This window comes from Penaeus monodon, chromosome 2 (genome assembly GCF_015228065.2).
Source record: "Penaeus monodon isolate SGIC_2016 chromosome 2, NSTDA_Pmon_1, whole genome shotgun sequence".
NCBI lineage: Eukaryota > Metazoa > Arthropoda > Malacostraca > Decapoda > Penaeidae > Penaeus > Penaeus monodon.
Window position 1 is genome coordinate 51,123,683 of NC_051387.1, and position 22,500 is coordinate 51,146,182.

General features: G+C 46.0%; 1 protein-coding gene across 4 annotated transcripts in view; it reads right to left on the reverse strand.

Annotated features, from left to right (window-relative positions):
• LOC119583563 (protein phosphatase 1 regulatory subunit 12B-like) overlaps positions 1–22,500 on the reverse strand; it is a gene marked incomplete at its 5' end in the record, with an annotated part of 67,101 nt that overhangs the window by 31,124 nt on the left and 13,477 nt on the right. For 3 of the 4 annotated variants that reach the window (XM_037932140.1, XM_037932123.1, XM_037932113.1), the window contains 1 exon segment: positions 22,132–22,227. In XM_037932140.1, coding sequence (XP_037788068.1) covers positions 22,132–22,227 — 96 coding nt within the window. 4 annotated transcript variants of the gene reach the window in all.

The window sequence follows — 22,500 nt, forward strand, 5'->3', positions numbered from 1 at the left end:
AAAGAAGAAGAAGAAGAAGAAGAAAAAAAAAAAACGCCACCAAATAACCCACGAGCCAGAGAAGATTCCCGCCCCTACGCCCGCCCGCCCACAATCAGCCCTCGGTACTTCTGAGCATCATCACATATAAATAAAAAAAAACGTACTTATGAGTATATATAGCGCGCAGGTGAGGCAGACGACGGGGCGATATACATAGACCGAGCCGCGCCGTTGCGACCCTACAGTGACACCTGCCTGACAACTTGGAGTCACTTCTTTTCTATCTATCTATCTCGTTTATTTCGTGTGTGCGATTTTCAGGTTTGTCTGCCTGTTTGTATTTCCTTTTGCCCCTTGGGTACTCACTTCACTTCTTCTCATTTCTACTCTATATCATACATTATTATATATATATATATATATTATATATATATATATATATTATATATATATATATATAATATTATCATTTAATATTAATATATTTACATATATATAAATATACAATATATATATAATATTATATATATATATTACATATATATATATAATATATATTTACATATATATTATTATATATATATATATATTATATATATATATTATATTATATAATATATATATATTTATATATATATATATATATATATATATATATTTACATTATATATATATTTATATATATATTATATATATATATATATATATATATATATTATATATATATATATATATATATATATATAACAAATATATAGACAATAAATAAAAATATTTTTAAAATGTATCTGAGCATATATAAACTTAAAAAACGCAAGTATAGTTTAAAAAACACACATACCTTGGCACCAACAAAACGTACGTATAATGAAATAAACAGCTTCCATTCACAAGGAGAGTCACGGCAGCGTTTCAGAAGATTTCCTCTATACAATTTAGCTTAATATACTTGATGAAAAGATGTGCACCGGTGAATGAATTTCCCCTCAACATAACATGGCAATAACGTCTGTTCATATATTAAACTGAACAAAGAGGAAACTTCATTTGTACGCCTGGGCTGCACTCCCCGGCCCAACCCCGGCGAGCGGCAACTGGAAAAGACCGCAGCAGAGAGCGAACTTACTCCTGAGTTCGAGCCGTAGCCTGACGAGAGCGAGGAGGTGGATCCCACGGACTTGGACCGACTGGACCTGATGAAGCCTTTGGTGTTGGAATAGACGGTGCCATAGTCCCTGGAGTATGCCCTTGGGACCAGCGTCGACGTCGTCAAGCTGTTCCTCGTATATTCGCTCTTGTTGGAGTTACTCCTCCTAACGGGATTGCTGGGTGAGTCCACGCCGCTACTGCTCGAGTCGCTGGACTCCTGCTCGAATCGGCTGAGGCGGCCGTTCGTGATCAAGTGCGACGTCCGGGTCGGCGAGGAGCCCCGGGAGTACGCGGAGCGGATCGTCCTCGACGGTGAGCTGGCTCTCGAGTATGCGCTCGAGTAGCGGGGGACCGAGCTGCCACGACTGTCACGGGGCAAGGACGCGGATCGGTTCAGGCGGCTTTTGCCCGCGCCATAATATCCTCCGACGCCACCGTAGGAGGAGTAGGAATGTGTCGAGGGGGAGTACGAGGAGTACCCCCCGAGCCCCCTGGAACCGTAACTGCTGGACAGCGGCGACGACAAGAGCGAAGAGCTGTAGCTGCCCGTCCCGTAGTGACGACGAAAAGACATCTCGTTGGCGAAGGCAAATGTCACGATCGACAAAGGTTACTGAACACAGAACTGCTGCACAGCACAGAACAAGATTCCGCCTCCAATAACTCGAGTTATATGGCACAGTAATATTTCGAAAACACTTCTCAGCGCCTTCGCTTCTGGCGTCGCCTCTCTCGCAGCGATCGACTCGACGAGGCGGAATAGCAGCTTCTTTCTTTGCAAACGCTTTCGTCCGTTCGAGTGAAGCCGCGTATATGGACCTGGTGAGTGAAGGCACCGCCGAGGGGAGAGTGAGGGCGCCGAGGGGAGCCGAGGTATAAAGCGAGACGCTTGGGGGCCGGGCTAGGCCGGGCTTAGGGCGCAGATCTTAAGGTACGGTGCCAGGAGAGCGCGTGTGAACGAGGGGAGAGGGGGCGGGAGGGAGAGGGGTATATGGATGTGGGGGATGAAGGGAAGGGTTGGGCGGGTAAGAGAGAAGGGGCTGGTGCTGGGAAGGGAGAGGGATACGGAGATACACCTGCGCCCTGTCTTGGGTAGGTAGGTAGCCTTTCCCTCACTCTGAGCCCATGCCCGACCATATACTTTCCCCCCACCTCCCCGGACGCCCCAATCCGGCCCACCTACACTCGTGCACACCCGCCTCTTCCCTCTACAAATAAACAGACGCACGTCATCCGGGCCTTGATATATTAATTAGTTCAAGATCGTTGCAAAGACGACGAAGCAACTGTCTCATTAGTCACGTCTTGACATCCTCCCCTCCCGTGGCGGCGGCGGCGTCTTTCCGCGAACGACATCATCGCTTCACCAAACCGCCTGTGGCCGCCGCGGGTGCCTGCTTTTCGCCGCTGCCTGACTAAGAGCCTTGTGAAAACAAACCCTTATCAGCTATAACGCCCCGAATGAATCCCATAGGCACCAGACGCAACCTATGGGGTGATGGACAGCCAACCTGAACTACGAAACAAGCTGTTAAGTGTCTGCGGCGGCGACCAAATAAAGTCCCGGAAGATGACCTACATGCGAAGACTTGCAAACCTAGAAATAAGGTGGCCCGTTTTCTCGCATTATCAAAATCAGACTGTCGATACCAAAGCACGAGTAATAAATAATAAAACTCTGAACTACGATAGGGTCCGCGACTGACCCCATCACAACGGAGAGAACCCACCCACACATCAGTCTACTTTCGGGTCCCTTAATCTTGAGAGAACGCGTATCATACTTTTGCCACAAGTACGCGGAAAAGAAACAGTGATCGATATCCCGGTGTGACAGGTGTGTCGGTCACATAAGACATCAAAAAGCCACGAGGTATACAGAGGGGAGGGGAGGGGAGGAGAGGGGAGGGGGACGGGGAACAGCATCAACACAAGGGAGGGCCACAACACTGTTGGAGTTAGGTGTCACTGCCAAGACACGCCTACTGTGAAAGAGAGTCGAGGGAGGGAAAGAGAGGGGGGGGGAGACAAGTAGGGGGAGAGGGGAGAGACAAGTAGGGGGAGAGGGGAGAGACAAGTAGGGGAAGAGGAAGAGACATGAAGGGGAAGAGGAAGAGACATGAAGGGGAAGAGAAAGAGAGGAAGAAGAAAAGGGAAAGAGGGGGGAAGAGTGCGAGGGGCCGAAAGAGAAATAGAAAAAAAAGAAAGCAAGAGAAAGTTCCCTTATCTGCAAGCCTCACGTAACCCAAGAATTACCTAACATTATCTCACGCTTCACCAATTCGTCACAGGGCCATTACTCGGACGTCGCCGCCGCCAAAACAGGCCTTCCACCCCGCCCTGATGCCCTTTGACCACCTCGCCGTGAGTGGAGGGAGAGGGACATGAGATGTGAATGGAAAAGGTGAGGCGGGGGACATGAAAAAAAAAATGATAATGAAGTTTGGCAAAAAGTGACAAGAAAAGGAGGCGGAGGCGAAGAAGTAAAACGGGAAAGAGAAGGCGAAAGAAAGAAAAGAAAGATGATGATCACGACGATGATATGACAACATCGACGAACACGAAAACGACGCCAATAATACTACGGATCAAGGAAGGAGAACGTAATAAATTGGGAGTAAGAAACCAGAAGGAGAACGTAATAAATTGGGAGTAAGAAACCAGGAGTAGGCAAATGTGGAGGAACGAGAGAGGATACCGTGGATGAAAAGGACAGGGAAATAATAACACGAGGACATGGGTGAAAAGAAGTAAAAGCCCACGCGACGCCGAAGTACACGGAGAAGGGGCACTCGGGCAGCCGTCCATCCAACAGACGTGACAGCGCAAGAGGCCCTGTGTGAGCTGACTGGCCCGGGATAAGGGTGGCTCGCCGATTCACCGAGGCTGCGAAGGAGGCCGCCGCAGAGAAAGGGAGAAATACGGCTGGTACTCACGGCGGGTTGGATGCGGGTGGTGCGCAGGAGGGAGGGAGGAAGGGAGGGAGGGAGGGAGGAAGGATGCGGGTGGTGCGCAGGAGGGAGGGAGGGAGGGAGGGAGGGAGGGAGGGGGAGGGAGGAAGGAAGGAAGAAAGGCGAGACAGAAGGATAGAGAGACAGAAGGAAGAAGGTAGGGAGAAAAGAAATAGGAGGAGCAGAAAGGAGGCGGGAAGGGAGAGAAGGAAAGCGGAGGGCGGGAGGGTGAGGAGGGTGAGAGAAGGGGAGAAGGAAGGAAAGAAGGAAGGAAGGAGGGAAAGAGTGGACGAAATGTCAAGAGGAAGGGGAAGAAAAGGAGAGGGGGAAAGAAGAAGGGGGAGTAAAGGGAAAGAAAGAAGGGAAGAAAATGAGGAAGGGCAGGAGGAGGGCGAAAGAAAGGAAGAAAATCGACGCAGTTAAAGAAAGAAGGATAAAACGGAATCCAAAATCTAAAGCACGAAAAAAAGAAAAACCCAGACGGACCCCCCCCCTCCCCGTCCCCCTGCCGTGTCGCGCGCACTCAGCGTATCGCGTACAAAACAACGCCTTCCTTTTTTTTTCTCTCTTGTGGCGCCATGCGGTTTCCCACGCCATGGTTACACCTTCCGATACCGCGTGGAAAATGCATAAATAGAAAATAAGAGACCAGCTAAGAAAAGATGGGGAAAATACATATACGATAGGATAATAAAAAAATGACCGAACAAGATTAATAAATATCGTCTGAATTGGAAAAAAAAAAATTAATAATAACAAAAATAATGACTGATTTAGAAAAATAAAGAAAGGAATAAACAAGGAAAGAAAACAAGCGACTGACAAAGGGAAATAAGAAACCGACCCAAAAAGATAAATAAAAGTTAATAAACGACTGAATTGCAAAAATTAAATAAGAAAAAAAAAATACCGATCAATATCGTAACAAAGTAACTACCGAACAAGGCAGACATATTTAACCCTTTCCTTACAAGGCTCCTTTGCATAGGTGCTATGACAATATAAAGAAAGAAATAATAATAAATAATAATAATAATAATAATAATAATAATAATAATAAATAATAATAAATAAATAAATAAAATAAATAAATAAATAAAAAATAAAATAAATAAATATATATATATAAGTAAATAAATCAAATAAAGGCACTGAACAACGACGAGAGCAGGCGCAGCGTCCCCTTCCAGCTCGTCGCGGTGAGGCGGAGGCGGATCACGCGGCGGCCATCGCGCTGCCAACCAGGAAGGACAGCGGCAGTGCTCCTCCCTCGGGAAAGTCAGCGTCCTTTCGAAACACGTGTTTTCTTCTGCGGGTCATTCGCTCCTAGACTAGCATCTTCATCGGCGTCAACGTTATCAACTTATTAACTTCCATCTCAACAAGATCATGTCATTCCCACGAACGTCAGCCAACGTGACACCAATCCAACCCGATCTTTGGCTATACAACAAAACCGTTATATCTTCATCATCAACATAACCATTATAATCATAACGGTCACCATCAGTGAAGAAGAAATTCAAACTCAAAACGAAAAACTTTTTTTTTTTTTTGAGACGAACAACTTTGGTCTTTATGGGCTATAAATAACGATAACAAGCGTAATGGTCATGTTAGAACGAACTTAAAATGAATGTTTCAATACCACAAACATTCAACAGTGCCAAACTGAAGAGGCAGCAGGAAGAAGAATGTGAGGAGGAGGGGAAAGAAGTAAAGGAAGAAAACGAAGAAAAGGAGGAAGAGGAACAAGAAAGCAGAGCAGAAGAGGTATGGAGGTGACGCGGAGGAAGAGGAAAGAAAGAAGGAAAAGAAGAAGGATGAGAAGAGGGCACGAGCAAAAAGACACACGACTTAAACATGAACTTCATTAGGGTGAAGCTTTCTTTTTCGCCTCTTGACCTTGGCCTCGTCCTGAAAGCCCCCCCCCCCTTCCCTCCCTCTCTCCCTCCACCGCCCTATCACTCTTCACCTTCCTCCCTCCCTACCAGCTTCACCCTTCCTCTCACTCTCTCCTTCCCTCCCGATTACCCTCCAACTTCCTTTCCGCTTTTACTTCCCTACTTCCCCATCAGCCTCCGCGACCCTACCACCCCTTGCTCCCCCACACACACCTCCACCAGCCTTCCACCCCTTCCCCTAACCCTCCACCAGCCTTTCATCCTCCCTCAACCCTCCACCAGCCTTCCACCCTTCCCCTAACCCTCCACCAGCCTTCCATCCTCCCTCAACCCTCCACCAGCCTTCCACCCTTCCCCTAACCCTCCACCAGCCTTCCACCCCTTCCCCTAACCCTCCACCAGCCTTCCACCCTTCCCCAAACCCACCACCAGCCTTCCACCCTCCCTCAACCCTCCACCAGCCTTCCACCCCTTCCCCAAACCCTCCACCAGCCTTCACCCTTCCCTAACCTCCCCCACCTTCATCCTCCCTAACCCTCCACCAGCCTTCCACCCTTCCCCTAACCCTCCACCAGCCTTCCACTCCTTCCCCTAACCCTCCACCAGCCTTCCACCGTCCCTCAACCCTCCACCAGCCTCATAAGTATAACTCCCGGCCGTGGCCCACTTCCCTCACGGCCCCAGGACACACGCGGCGGCAAGAAATGTGGCTTGGCAAACGGCGCTCTTCGACAACCCAAACCCAGACGGACTTATCACGGAATACGAGTGCACCGCCTGAAATGCCTCCTCCTTTTTACATTACCACTTATTCTCGTTATTGCTGTTGAATATAATGCAAAAGCGAATCCCTGCAATGATCATACTCCACAGGGTTTGCGTTGTAACACCCCCCCGCCAAAAAAAAAGTATTCGCTTAATTACCTCGTTCCTTACCTTTCACGAATTTAGAGTCAAGAGTGGAAGACTATGGTACGTTGAAGTCTATTTAGAATTACTATCAATAAAGCCGTCGTGTTAGCGAGGCGAAAACCAAACGATGTGGATAGACTGACACCATGCAAATGTGATTAATAGAAAAGGAAAAGATTCGTATCATCAGGAACTCTACCAAAAAGCGCCCTTATGCATATGAAATTCTCTGCTTTTCTGCTTTATTATCTACATAATCACTCCCTCTCTCTTTTTCCTCTCTCTCTCTCTCTCTTGTCACTCTTTTTCTTTTCCTAAGATAACGCACTTCCTTTCACCTTCTGGCTCCTCTTCGCTTCGTTTACTCATGTTTCTTCTCTCTCTCATTCGCCCCTTCTCTCCTCTCTTCTCTCGATGCTTCCTTTTGAAAGCAGAAGCTATAATTCCCCATTTCTGATAACTAATTCTTTGAGAGTGTCTGCGAGTCTCTCGTGAAATCCCGAAGGAGATAATGATAAGAAACCTTTTAACCAATTAGGTAAAGCCCATCTGAAGAATTTGGAGGAGAAAAACTAAAATTAGGCTATATGAAAAAAGTGCCACAAAAAGATCAGGCTACATGAAAAAGGGGCCATCGTTCATCCAGTAAAAATAAAGATACTGTAATCGAAATTACATGTTACTCTCTCTCTCCTCTCTCTCTCTCTCTCACTCTCACACACAACACACACACACACACACACACACACACACACACACACACACACACACACACACACACACACACGCACACGCACACGCACACGCACACGCACACGCACACGCACACGCACACGCACACGCACACGCACACACAAAACGTCAATCGACAAACGCATTTGTCACTATATGGAAAAAAGATAGAAAAGAAAGGAGGGATGCGACATAAGCCAAAAGGAGAAGAGGGGAGGGGGAATAAGAAATATGGGGAAGAGAGTGGTCCAAAGGGAGGTGGATGGAAGGAGGGAGAATAAGGAGGGATGAAGAGGGAGAAGAAAGAGATGGAGCAGGTGGGAGGGAGGGAGGGAAGGAGAGAGAGAGAGAGAGAGAGAGAGAGGGAGAGGGAGGGAGGGAGAGAGAGAGAGAGAGAGAGAGAGAGAGAGAGAGAGAGAGAGAAAGAGAGAGAGAGAGAGAGAGAGAGAGAGAGAGAGAGAGAGAGAGAGAGAGAGAGAGAGAGAGGGAGGGTGTGAGGGAAGGAAGGAAGGAAGGAGGGAAGGAAGGAAGGAAGGAGGGAGAGGAGAGAGAGAGAGATCCCCATCGCATTCAACCCACAGCATACAAGAGGGCGCGGCCATAATTTTTTTACACCCAGCTTTAGCCCCGGCGCCCGAGGTGGCCGCCCACTTCCCTCGCCCCACGCCCTCGCAGCAAAGGTTAGTCAGGTTACCTAGCTCTACCACCTCTTGGTACTAGCAACCACCCTCACCCAGATGCGCGTGTACCCTCGCGTACCACTCACTGCAAGACTCGCTGGCACGGCGATGAGAACACCTGTCAAGCACCTGCCAGGAAGCGAGCCCAAACACGCTCCTCGCCATGCTTTTGTTCTCCAGCAAGGGCGCGAAAACAATGCAAGTGTTATTTGACTTCTGGTATGCTAAGTCCGCTTTTTAAGACGCTGCGCCATGACTGTGAAAAGAGAGGTCGTTACACCGCGCTTTCGACTCGCCTACGAATATACCATCTGCGTGTACTAACGAAAGTAAGTTTATCAATGACCACGCTAACCACCCGTGCCATTACTAAACCATTTGAACTCGGAAAAACAACATATCATCCACACTCGCAGAACAAAGCTCCCAATAACGGACAATAACATCACAAAAGAGGCGGCTTCGAGTGATAAAAACCGAACCAATGCCTGTCATTAAGGCGAATCTCCAGAGACCGCAAAAGGGGATAAACACATGCTTGGGAAGAGTTAAATCTGATAACCATCAGATTTTCCGGCTACCAATCGATTCACCGTCTGTGCTAACTATGGTATTGTACGCTTTCGGCTCAGGCCTATAGTTCCATACTGTACATAAAACGCAGAGGGTAACCCTGTCTTCCCCTCCTCCTTCCCTGCCGCTAATTACCCTGCATCGGCTATTATTATTATCATTTTTTTTTAGATTCAGAAAATTCGCTCCCACTCCTCCTCTCCTTTGGGCGCGTGTGTGTGAGTGGGTGGGGCTTCCCTCCTGTCCTCCCTGCCCCTTCCTCCACTCGGATCTTCCTTCGACTTAAGACCTATCGCCTATCTCTTGACACTCGTAGCTGACGGACGACCCACGTCACACTCTCTAAAACCGACAGATTCAAACACTTGACCAGGTGAGGGCGTGACGTCAGCTGGTGCTATGAACTATACCCTTGTCCACCTGTCAATCGAAAAGGCATTCCGGCATCCCCCTCCGTGAAACAGATGACTAGCGCTCACTTAAACAGCGTACTAAAATAGCCGGGGTGATTGCTAACACGATATAAATTTTAGAAATCCAATAATTAATAAAAGCATGTTTCCATGACGAACCAACACACACACACACACACACACACACACACACACACACACACACACACACACACACACACACACACACACACACAATGATATAGATATACATCTATCTATATCTATTCTATCTATACTATACAAGTCAAAATATAAGAAAAAAAAATTTGACATACTATCCATACAATAAACAAAATAAAAATAGACCTTAGAAGAAAAAGAAAAACACCACCACCACCATCAACTAATCGTGCCTGCTTCCCAAAATAAAAGCCGAGGCCTAATAGAGCCGTCACAAGGAAAGCCAAAAGCAGTCCGGACCCGCCGGGGAAGGAAGGGCCAGCGCACGTGTCTCCCGCGTGGCTTCGGGGGTGAGTCGGGTGGAAGTGTCCTTACCAGGGGAAAGGTGCAGCGGCACGTTACTTCATCAGGGCGGCATAGGCCTACACTTACCTGTAAAGAAAAGAGAGATAACGGTTTAATTGGCGTGGTTATTAATGATGATGATGATGATGATTATTATAAACGAATGCGTAAAGTAATTACTGAATCTGATATACGTATACAGTAATTAACGTCACAAAAATATGTTTTCGTATCTTCCTCCCTCCCCTCTTCCCCCTCTCTTTGTCTCCCTCCCTCCTTCTCCCTCTCCCATCTCTCTCCTCCTCCCATCTCTCTTTCCCTCTCCCATCTCTTCACCGCACCCCCTCTCCCTCCCTCCCTCCTTCTCTGATTGCCACGTGTGTATACAACCATCTCATTGACCCCACCACACATCAAAAAAGCAAATCGCACGACACGATACGTACGATAAATGTTTACAAACCAATCCCAAGTCAATCACCCGAGCAGCCCCAAACAGCAACTCAAACGCTCCTCTTAAAACCTGCCATTCGCATCCAACACACTCGTAAAAAGTGTGACAGAAAGAAAGGAAACCTTAACTACTGGGAAACTCGAGTTGGTAATTTTCCCAGTGCGTCTATACCTGTACGGTATACAAACTTTCCCGGTACAACCACTCTTTTCGTGGAAGAAAATCTCGCACCGCCCTAGATCAGTGCCAGGGAGTATCCCGGTTCGTAGTATAGGGGGAAAGGGGGACGGGATGGGTGTGGTTTAGGGAGGGGGGAGGGAAGGGGGAGTGTGGAGAGAGGGGAGAGGGGGAGGGGAGGAGGGAGGGAGGGAGGGGAGAGGGAGAGGGAGAGAGAGAGGGAGAGAGAGAGAGAGAGAGAGAGAGAGAGAGAGAGAGAGAGAGAGAGAGAGAGAGGAGAGATAAGTATATAAGTATATGAAAATTCACACACCTAAAACATGTTGGATTGTGTTTACTCTAACGTGTCACGGGGACGCTGGATCTCCCATGACGGATCTCCTCGCTCGCGGCCAATGCACCGAGATGATGATGAACGCCCGTACCATGTAAAGGGGTTAGGGGCTTGGAAAGGGAGAGGGGGTAAAGGGGGTTGGGGGTGAGGAGGAAGAGAGAGGTGAGGATGACGGAAAAGGCAAGGTAAAGGTAAAGTAAAATAAAGGTAAAAGTAAAGGTAAAGGTAAAGGAAAAGGGGGAGAGAAAGCGGAGAGGAAGAGAGGGAGAGAGGGAGGAACAGAGAAAGAGGAGGCAGGGAGGAAGGAAGGAGGATGAAGGCGGTTATGAGGGTACGAGTGATGTGGGACCGTGACAAGCGTGACACAGATTATGAATCGTCGTCATCAGTGCCATAATAAATTATCTTTATAAACATTTTCCTTACCAATATTACCATCAACACTGTCACAAAAGGATAGTTAACCAATTCCAACTATCATACATACATACTACATACATATAACAACAATAATAATAATAATATGATGATGATGATGATATGATGATGATAATATGATAATAAAGATAATAATAATAATAATAATAATAATAATAATAATAATAATAATAATTACAAAAAATAACAGCATTATCATCATCATTACAAACATTACAGTTATCATTATCATTACCATCAATGATTATAATATTAATAATTAGCATAATAATAATAATAATAATAATAATAATAATAATAATAATAATAGTAGTAGTAATAATAATAATAATAATAAAACAACAACAACGACGAGGATGACCACAAGAACATTGATATTAATAATAATAAATATAATAATAATAATAATAATGATAATAATGATAATGACAATAACGACGACGACCAGAATAGTAATAATATTAATATCAATAAAAAGAATGATGATTATAACAATAACAACAACAACAATAGTAGTAATAATAACAATAACAATAACAACAACAACTACCGCTCACTGCCCGCAATGCCTCTCTTCCAACCCACTCCACCCCCACCCCCCGAAAAAAAGAAATAAAAGCTAGAGAGAAAAAAAAAACAAGAAAAACCTTCCTCTTTTGTTCATGCAGGCAAAAGCTGGTAAAACTACACTATAAATAGGTCGAGGGGAAGCCGCTAATAGACGTGCACAGATGGAAGGGTTGGCACTGAGAGCCAACTCGGGAGGGGGGAGGGGGGGATGGAAAGGAAGAGAGACGAGGAGAGATGCGAAAGAATGGGAGGAGGAGGAAGGAAAGGACAGGAATCGAGAAAGAAAGGGGGAGGGTACGAGCTGAAGAGAGATGGACAGGGTTGAGGGAAGAAAGGAGAGAGAAATGGTAAGGGAAGGGAAGATGATCAAATGTAAAAAAAAATGGAGATAGACAGTAGAGTAAAAGGGAAGAGAAGTGGCAGCAGGAGACCGCAAGGATTGAACAACTAGGAGGGAAAAGAGTTATGAGAAAATGGACTGCGTGGAGACAAGCGAAACGAGGAAAGGCGACAATGTCTCTTAGAGTAATCTTTCTATAAAGATAAAGGTCATGAAAGAGCATCTGATAAAAGAGAGAGAAAGAAAAAAGTACAATGGTGCACTTCAGCGTACCACTGCCACTTCCCACTTCCATCCTTTGTTTCTTGATCTCCATTCCGCACTTCTTCGATTCCTGCTCTTCCTCGTGACTCATTTTCCCCTTTTGCTTACACTTATTCCCTTCCGTTCTCATACTTCCCATTCCTTTCATCCTCCCTCCTTCTATTCTCGTCTTCACTTCTGTGCCGACTCCTTCCACTTAATCATATTTCTCCCCTAGAGTGACATTCCTTTTCTCTTCCATTTTCGTACCACCCCATTTTACCTCTCTCCTTCCTCTCCGCTCCCCCGCCCCCTTCTTTAGATTCTCTCTCCATCTCCATCTCTCTCTCTTTCCTATCGCAATCTCTCTTCATCCCTACATCTCTCTCATTTCCTATCGCCCTCTCCCTTAATCCCTACACCTGCCTCCCTCACTTCCTATCGCTCTCTCTCTCATTCCTACAGCTCTCTCCCTTCATCCCTCCCTCTCTTTCGCTTTGTCCCTCCCCATATCTCCCCTTTCCTATCGCCTTCTCCCTTCATCCCTACACCTCCCTCCCTTCCTATCGCCCTCTCCCTATCTCCCTCTCCGTTCCAAATCGCCTGTGACGTATGTTGGTAGCGGTTGTAAACACTTCGCGCGGCCACCGAGGCCTGTGATGTGCTGACAGGTGCTGCTGCCTCTGCCTCGCTCTGGGATAACCTCGATCATCTTAATCCTTTCGCAATGCTCCGATCTTTACACCTTATCTTTTTCTTACTTGAGTTCTTTGGCTCTTATTATCGTTTTTTTATTATTAGTATTTACAGCAGAGTCACTAACATTATCCTTGTTTCTCCCAACCTTTCCAGACACGCTCATTCATATAAGTAAGCATTTTTTATTTCCTTCCAAACGCTCTAAGGTAACATTCTTATACAAAAAATGTTATACTAACATTTTATTATCTCCCACATTTTTTTAGTTTCACCAATTTTGTGCCTTCAAGTGTTCACAAGTCTACGGACTCTTCTCGGCACAATGTTATTCATTCCAGAAGAACGTACACTAAAAAAACATTCGTCCCAGCATTAGAACCGTATTTATCGATCCACTTAGCATAAACAAATGAAAGTATGAACAATCGGCTAAGAAAAACAACAGTACAGTAACCCAATATAACATCATGGCTTGAGTGCTGGACACTTAAAACCTTAACCACTCGCCTTGTTATCTAGATAATCAATTCCTATCATCCTCTCAGAACAAGGATAACAACCTACGTTATACATTTCTGGTTCTGACAGTCGTTACTGTGAAATAGTCTCCTTCATTCCCAACCCCGGTATTAGGGAGCATTCACTGACCATCAGGAGAGCTCGTCCCTGTGGCTGAACGAACCTTCCAGAAGTACCTTGTGGAGCTCTAGGGCAAGCGGGATAGCGAGGAGAGGGAGAGGTGGAACAGGGAGAAGGGGAGAAGGGGCGGAGGGGTGGAGGGGAAGGAGAGAGGGCGGTCCAGCAGCTACCTCGAGGGGTAAACAACATCCCGATTACGAAGGTCAACTTACCATCATGGTAACTGTAACAAATACCTTTTCTTCTGACTCAAGTTTCTCTCTCTCTCTCTCTCTCTCTCTCTCTCTCTCTCTCTCTCTCTCTCTCTCTCTCTCTCTCTCTCTCTCTCTAATAATAATAATAACAACATTAATAATAATAATAATAATAATAATAATAATAATAATAATAATGATGATAAAAACCTAATGAAAGATGAACAAATAAATAGATGGATATGAGAAAAAAGATGAAACAGGAGGTGAGAATGGAGCGAGGGAGAGAGGAGAGAGGGAGGAAGAGGAGAGGGAGAGGAGGGGAGAAAATGGGAGAGAGGGAGAGAGAGGGGGAAGGAGAGGAGGAGGAGAGGAGGGAGGGAGGGAGAGGGAGGAGAGAGGGAGGGAGGGAGGAGAGAGAGAGAGAGAGAGAGAGAGAGAGAGAGAGAGAGAGAGAGAGAGAGAGAGACAGAGAGAGAGAGAGAGAGAAGGAAGATAAATAAAAATCATGACGTACTGCCCCGATAACCTTGGAGCAACAACCGATCCCCCAAGTCTCAACGGGATGGAAATAGCTTCGGCGATACTTATGTGCTAAACGGGACGGATGGCACACTGCATGGACAGAACCGGGACAGAAGCGCGAGGAGATGGATGGCGATGGAGATAGCGCAGATGTGGAGCCAGTGGCCGTGTAAGATATGGGGCAGGATGAGAGAAAGGGGGATGGTTTCGGAGTGAAATGAGGATAGTGGGCATAGGAGAGGAAGAGGATCCGAAAGAGAGGAGGAAGAGGATCCGAAAGAGAGGAGGAAGAGGATCCGAAACAGAGGAGGACGAGGACGAGGAAACGTCGAAAGCAACCAAGTTAAAAAGGAGAAAAATACAATATTCATAAATACATATTATCCACAACCTCTTATCCAACACTCCAAACTATCCTAAAACCATCCAATACCTTCCCCCTCCCCCCTACCCCCCTTTCGAGCGCTGTTCTCTTAAACACCCCCCCTCCCCGACCCACACGTTCCCATCCATCACTCCCACTCTTTTTTTTATATAACCACATGCTCGTGTGTCGTCACCTCTGCAGTTATGGACCCGAAATAACAACACAACCAAGCAAAGCAAGTTGGAAGTGGCCCCCATGCACCTGCCAAGGCGGGTATCTGGCAACTTATCTGCAGCGGGACTCGATGTATGGCACCTTTTTTGCCGGGGTAGGGACGGGGGAGAGGGGAGAGGGAGGGGGGGGGGGCAGGGTAGAGCTCAAATGATAGATTGTGCGCAGTGCCCTTGTGCCTTCGCCATACCCCGCCCCCTGCGAATATTCTTCAAAACTATACCATTTTGCACTCACGGTCAAGGTAGTTCAATGGAATGCACTTGGCACGAATCTTAAAAATCACAATGAAAGACTGATAAACATATAAATATACGCTTAGTACAAGAGAGAGGGAATGGAAGGTGTGTGTGTGTGTGTGTGTGTGTGTGTGTGTGTGTGTGTGTGTGTGTGTGTGTGTGTGTGTGTGTGTGTGTGTGTGTGTGTGTGAGAGAGAGAGAGAGAGAGAGAGAGAGAGAGAGAGAGAGAGAGAGAGAGAGGAGAGAGAGAGAGAGAGAGAGAGAGAGAGAAAAGAGAGAGAGAGAGAGAATAAATAATCAAAGCAAAAGAACCCTCGACCCCCCCCCCCCCCCCACCCACAAAACACCCCAACCGACGGTAATCCCCCACAGACCACATCCATCCAAAACACCCAGAGGAATTCCCCAATACCTCCCCCCCATCCCACCCTCCCCACCGCCCATTCCCCGGTTGTCCTACGCCTTGCCACAAGCTCCGCCATTACAAGCCAGACCGCGGGGAAGGCCTTACAAGGAGCGAGGGCGTGCGTGCGTTAAACGGCTTGCCTGCTACCTACAACAACAGTCCTCCGACGCCCGCAGCCCGCCCGCCCGCCCGAGCCACGGCGCCAGCTTTTCTATACAATGTCTGGCGCTACTATAGTCATTATGGGGGAACGTGGGCGGGCGTGGGAGGGTGTGCGTGTGGGCGGGTGCATGGGGTAAAGTCGGTGGGAGGGACGAGAGAGAGAGAGAGAGAGAGAGAGAGAGAGAGAGAGAGAGAGAGAGAGAGAGAGAGAGAGAGAGAGAGAGAGAGAGAGAGAGAGAGAGAGAGAATGGAGAAAAAAAAAAAAAAGGGAGGAGAGACGGTATCAAGATGCAGGATAAGCGAAGGATGAGTTTAAGATAAAGATGAAAGACAAAGAAAAAAGAAAAAAAGAAAAAAAAAAAAAAAAAAAAAAAAAAAAAAAAAAAAATGGAAAGTCGTATTCCATGACCAGCAGGAGGAGAAAAAGAGCGAGAAACAACGAAACAAAAATAGCAAGAAGCACACAAAACAACAAAACCAGTCCATACGAGATCCCAAAATCAAAATGATACGGACGCAGAAACGAGCACGACCTTATATTGATTTCACGTACAGATCGTGAGGGTTAAGTGTGCTAACGAAGATGGAGGCTAGGAAGAAGAGATAAAGGTGGTGAGAAATACGAGAGGGAAAGGAAAAAAACAAAAGGGAAGGATGGAAAGAGTCAAAGATGAATGAGGGAAGGAGTGGAAAATGGGAAGCACAGGAACGAAAGACGAGAGAGCTGGATGGAAGAAAGGGAGGATGTGGGAATACTGCAAAGAAAAATCCAACCTTGACGGTCAGAAGAAAGAGAAAATAAAAATAAAAATAAATACAAACACTGAAACAAATAGTGAAGCCATATCAAAATAATCTATTTTTCAACGATCCTTTCAAACAAAAAGATTTCTAAAATGAAAACAAAGAAAAAAGAAAAAAAGATCTTGGAAGACAATCCGCACTAGAACCGAATCTTTCCCCAGAAAACCAAACGCATTCGAAATCAAACGATGCGCCGCCACCCCTTACTCTGCAATAACAATGGACTGAGTATAATGGTACTGGACTTCATTATGGATAATCACAGGTTTCCTTTGTTCATTCCTGTTTATCATCTTTTCACATCGGAAAGTTGAGCCAATTCCGAAAAAAACAGTGATAATGTCTAGAGCGATTATCAGATTTTACATCAAAAGGGTAAAAAGATCGTTTGATTATTGTAAGCACCGCTTATTGTCAGAGAATCCAACCAAGGTACATTTCAATTTTCACGATCAAACGACTCCTGACGACAAACAAATTTCGTTTTATTCCCCATACTTCTCTCGTTTTTTCCCTCCCTCCCTCCCTCTCTCTTCCTCATTCCCCTCTTCCTACCCCCTGCCTCTCTCTTTCTCTTCCCCCCTCCCTCCCTCTCTCCCTCTCCATATCCCTCCTTTCTTTCTCCCTCACTCCTCACCCACGTAAAGGGAAGGCGGGGACGAGCCAGGTTTCACTTTTAACCCAAATGCCATTATTGTTTCACGCTCGACCTTGAACGACGTTGTAGCAGAGGTGGTGGGTAGGAAGGTGCATGGGGTGGGGTGGGGTGAGGTGAAGTGGGGTGGGGTGGGGTTAGGGCAAGGTAGGGTAAAGTAAGGTAGGATAGGATAGGGTAAAATCTGGTAGGATAGAGTAGGGAAGGGAGGGGGGGTATAGTAGGATAGGGTATGGCAGGATAGGGTACGGCAGGATACAGTGGGGTATGGTTGGGCAGGGTAGTGTAGTGTAGTGTAGTGTGGGGTAGGGTAGGGTAGGGTATGGTAGGGTAGAATAGAGAAGGGTAGAGCAAGCTTAGGTACACCAAGGGGTGGGGAAGGGGAGGGAGCAGAATATAATGGAAGGGAAAGGACGGATGAGAGGGGGTAAGGAAGAGGAGGGGAGGGGAGGGGGAGAGGGGGAGAATGGAGGGAATGGAGAAAGAAAGGGAAGGAGGCAGCAAATATGCGGAGAAGGGAGGGAAGGGGAAGGAGAGGGGATGTGAGAAGGCAAGGGTGGCATAAGGAAGGGGGTGGCGGGGGAAGAAACTGTGGAGGTTCTGTTATGGTTGGATCGCCGTCAGGAAGACCCGTCATCAGGAGGGCGGGGGGATAGAGGAGAGAGGAGAGAGGAAGGGGGGTAGAGGATAGGGGTAGGGGTAGGAATGACCGATCGCTCTCACATGATCGCTAAAAAAATAAATCACCGAAATGACGCAAGACCAATCATGTGTGCATGACCCGGGAGCAAACAAACGTCAAATGAGGTCGGCTATCGTCTTCCAGGAGATGATGTCGCTGATCACGTTTATTTTTTCAACGAAAGCTTCTACAAATGGCATATGGAGCGTGAGGCAACATCTTCTCATGGGCACGGGGTTAAATGGTGACGTCATCGAACAGCTTTTTCAAATGCATGAGAAACAGTGCTCCTTCCCTCCCGCCTGCCTTCTTGCGGTTTCTCGGTCTATCTGTTTATCTGTCTGCCATTTCAAGATACCTGCATTATACAACCAATTTTCCCCTCTCCCACCCTCCCAGCCATGAACCATGAGTCACGAAACCCAGAACAAACATAGGATAGTCGAAAGATGACGCCGATATCAAGGCTAAATTAATTACCTCATATACAGAGAAACTCCTAAAAAAAGAAGGAGGAGGAGAAAAAAGAGGGGAGCAGAAAGCGTCCTGGCGGAGTACCAAGCGGTGACATAATGTGAGCGAAGACTGACGGAGCCATAAGGTTACCACGTAACAGGGACATGGCCGTATAGGGGCGTCGCCATACGTATTCCTGCCGCCTTTACCATCCCTTCCCTTTCGCACAAGTGAAAATGGGCAGAGATAACGAGAAGCAGACGCGGACGTAGAGACCGAGACAGGATAATCCACAAGACACAGACAAATGGACACACGATGACATACTGAGACAGACAGACATATACCAACACGAGCGCACGCAAAAAATGGAGAAAACGACCTCCACGAGACGAGTTTCGATACGATTAAGGCTCATGGGAAACTGTGAGGGGAAAAGAGAAAGGAAGACGGTTGAGAAAAAGGAAGAAGTGGAACGGGGAGAATGCAGTAGAAGGGGAAGGAGTGTGGATGAAAGGGACATTAGGGCGAAATGAAATAAAAATCAGTGGAGGAAGGAAACGGGAAAACAAGAAAGCAACGAAGGAAGGAGGAGGAGGAAAAGCGAGAGCGAGATAAAGGGGTAGTAAAGAAGGTGGGATTCACAACGGACCATATTGTCTAGCGAGTTATTCTCAGCCAAAAGAACGAATTTACACTACCAGTCAGAGAGAGAGAAAATGTGTCCCTCTTTATCTCCGTTCTAAACTCTCATGCTACGTGCGTGTGCTTTGTTCTTTTATTTTCATCCACTTTCTTAGACTGTAATTACCGACTTAAAATTCTGATAAACCAAAAGCCAAGCATTTCCCTTCCGTTATTTATCTCCGTAACTAAAAGAACTACAGTTATCTCTCGTGGGGGTTTGTAATGTGCTTTCGAAGGTAGTTCCACGCCTTAGTGGTGTTGGTGGTGGTTGTGATTGTTGTTGTGGTGGTGGGTATAGTGGTAGTTGTGGTGGTGGTGGGGTAGTGGTTGTTGTGGCGGAAGTGGCGATGGCGGGGTAGTGGTGGTGGTGCAGTTCTGATTATTGTGGTGGCAATTTTGGCTGTGATGGTGATAGTTCTGGTTGTGGTATGGTTGTGGTATGGTTGCGGTCCTACTGCTCCACAAAATGTTAATTTTCTTCCTCTCAAAAGTTCAACGTACATTTGTCCAGCTGGTCAATCTGCACGTGTCTGGCGCACCAACACATAATACCAGTAGGCTGTTTGCTGACACTTGCGACATGCTGAGGCATATTTCTTCCCCTTTCGGCTGGCATGGGCACGTTTGGCATTGGATTAAAGGCAATGCAAGACCTTCGGAGCCACAGCCCATTCCTCCTAGCGACGAAAACAAACTATTTAATTAACTGTCAAATCCGTGGACAGCGGTCTGATTCTATTATATTCGTTTAAATGGAACGACTATGGCTCCAAGATATAATTTGGTTTATCAAAAAACGAGAAAGAAATCCTCATATAGTCTGAAAAAATAATAAATATATACGTAAGGATCGGCATCTCACGCTAATTGCGAAATGACTGCAAGCTAATAGTGAGTAGATACCAGGGTTGAATATGCGTTTAATGCACTTCTTGGTTTTCGTTTTCGCGTAGCAATTTGTAAAAAATAAGTTCAAATCTCATTCTCTCACTCTCCCCCCATCTATCCTCATTCACACGCACGCACGAATGCGCACCACACACACACACACACACACACACACACACACACACACACACACACACACGCACACGCACACGCACACGCACACGCACACACACACACACACATTCTCTCACTCTCACACACACTCGCGCGCGCGCGCGCACGCGCGCACACACACACACACACACTAAGAAAAAAAAGGGCAGTACCAGCCAAAAAAGTGTCTCCCAAGACCACATACCGCACAATCCCACTGGCTGGCGCTGGCATCCAAACACGCTCAAGCAACGCACGCAAGCAAGCACTCAAGAACTCGACGTCTTAAATATGGACTTTAACTGGCTCTCTAGATATATCTGATGAGTCACAGAAGCACGTGGATTTTTGGGAGAGCAGATGGGTCAGTCGAGAAGGAAGGGAAAGGCGGCTGCCAGATGGATCAAGCAGACATCTGGGTTCGGGAGAACGTCATCGAGGGCCGCGACGGAGACAACAATCGAGGTAAAAAAAATCTAAGGAAAAATAAGTATTTGACAACAGACCTTGAAGAAATGCTCTTCAAATGTGTTTGTTTACGTATAACTTACAAAATAAACAAGATCCGGCGATATCAAGGCCTTTCCGGTTTATAAAAATTCGAAGCAAAGCAAAATCACCAAAAACGCCACAGCCACTGCCGGGAACTAACTAAACCACTTTCTCGCTGTGCTTCGTAAAATACTTCAAAACACAATATATGCCATTTCCGGTTAGTTTCTTCTTGAACCACCTCCGTCCGCTGCCAATTTAAATTCGGCGAACACCTCATCGCCTAGTCCAAGAACCATTTACTTATCCTCTATTTTTTTCCCTTCTCCTTGCAATTCTAATTCTAATCCTCCTTCGCCATTCCATCATCTCCTTTCTCCACTTATCTCTTACTTATCCACTTTCCCCTTTCTGTTTCTTCTCCACTTCTTAACTTCTATAACTGCCCTCCTCTTCTATCCTTCGTCCTGTTCCCCTTCCTCGACCTCCTCTCTTCCTATTTTTCTCCTTCCCCCTTTCTTTTCCACTTCTGCCACTTTCCCCTTCCCTTTCGCCTCCCCTTCATCCCTTCTTCCCCCGTACCCCGCATTAGCACCACCTGAGCGACCCAAGCGAACGTCAACCACCTGGCACCAGTTCAAGCATTAGGGGAGGCATTCACGAAATAAAACATAAAATAATAATAAAAATACAAACACAAAACGTCTATATCCCACGGCAACCACCTGTGAAATGGGGGTAAGTGAACAGATGGCTTGTGTGGCCGGGAATGAATGAAGGATAGGAACTATGTGGGTGGAAGGATAGGAACTACGTGGGTGGAAGGATAGGAACTACGTGGGTGGAAGGATGTCCGTGAAGAGAAGGTGCAAAAAAGAAGAACGGTGTGGTGAAAGAAGGACGGAGAAAGAAAGTATCTTATACAGAGATCGGACTATATACAGCACATGGAATACTGCTGTTTCTAACCCCATTGCATATGATTTACTCTATCCCTTTCCCTGTCCCCAACCACTCAATGCCAGTCTCTATCACAATCACAACCACACCGTCTCGCTTACTCACCTCAAGATCCCCAACCCTCGCCCACATCAACAAATAATTACTTTATCAATTTTTAATTATATTCATGACGTAAATACAAAAACATTTTTCTGCAAAATTGAGTTATTAAAAAGAAATTCTTTTTGTCATTATAACTGGCAATTACAGATTCAAAGTCAATGATATAGACAAAAGACAGAAAATACAGACCACTAAACATCACAACAAACTGCAACGGCCAATGATTCAGAGAGCAGTACCCAATTCACTCTCATAAGAGCACCCTTCCAGCTCTCTGAATCATGTCAGGATTTATTGCCACAAACGAAACAAACAAAAGATAATTTAAAGAGCCTAAAACAATAATGTAAAGAAAAAAATACATATATAAAAATAAGCAACAAAGCCATTAAGCTGCGAAGCCCAAAGTTCCTAAACTCACTACTCACCGAATCTTTCTCTTCCTCTTCCTCCTCGCTGCCTTCATCGCCTGGCTGTTGCTGTTGCTCGGCCAAGCGCTGTGCTCTCTTCTCAGGGTCAATCTCCTGGTGCCCGAGATTTATTTTAAAAATAATTAAAGGTCTTTTAAAAATCAAGGTTAAAGCTCAAAATGCACATTGTAAAAAAAAAAGTTGTGCATGCTAGCAGAGTCAATTAAAAAATTAAATAATTCATGAAAAAATAAAAGCAATTAGTTAAAAATTACTTATTCTTATTTTTAGTGCAAACTTACTTTTTGACATGAGCACACATTTTCTTTATTCCATTTTGTATATTAGATCTGAGGCATGTTTTCTTTGCCACCCATTATAGTTCTA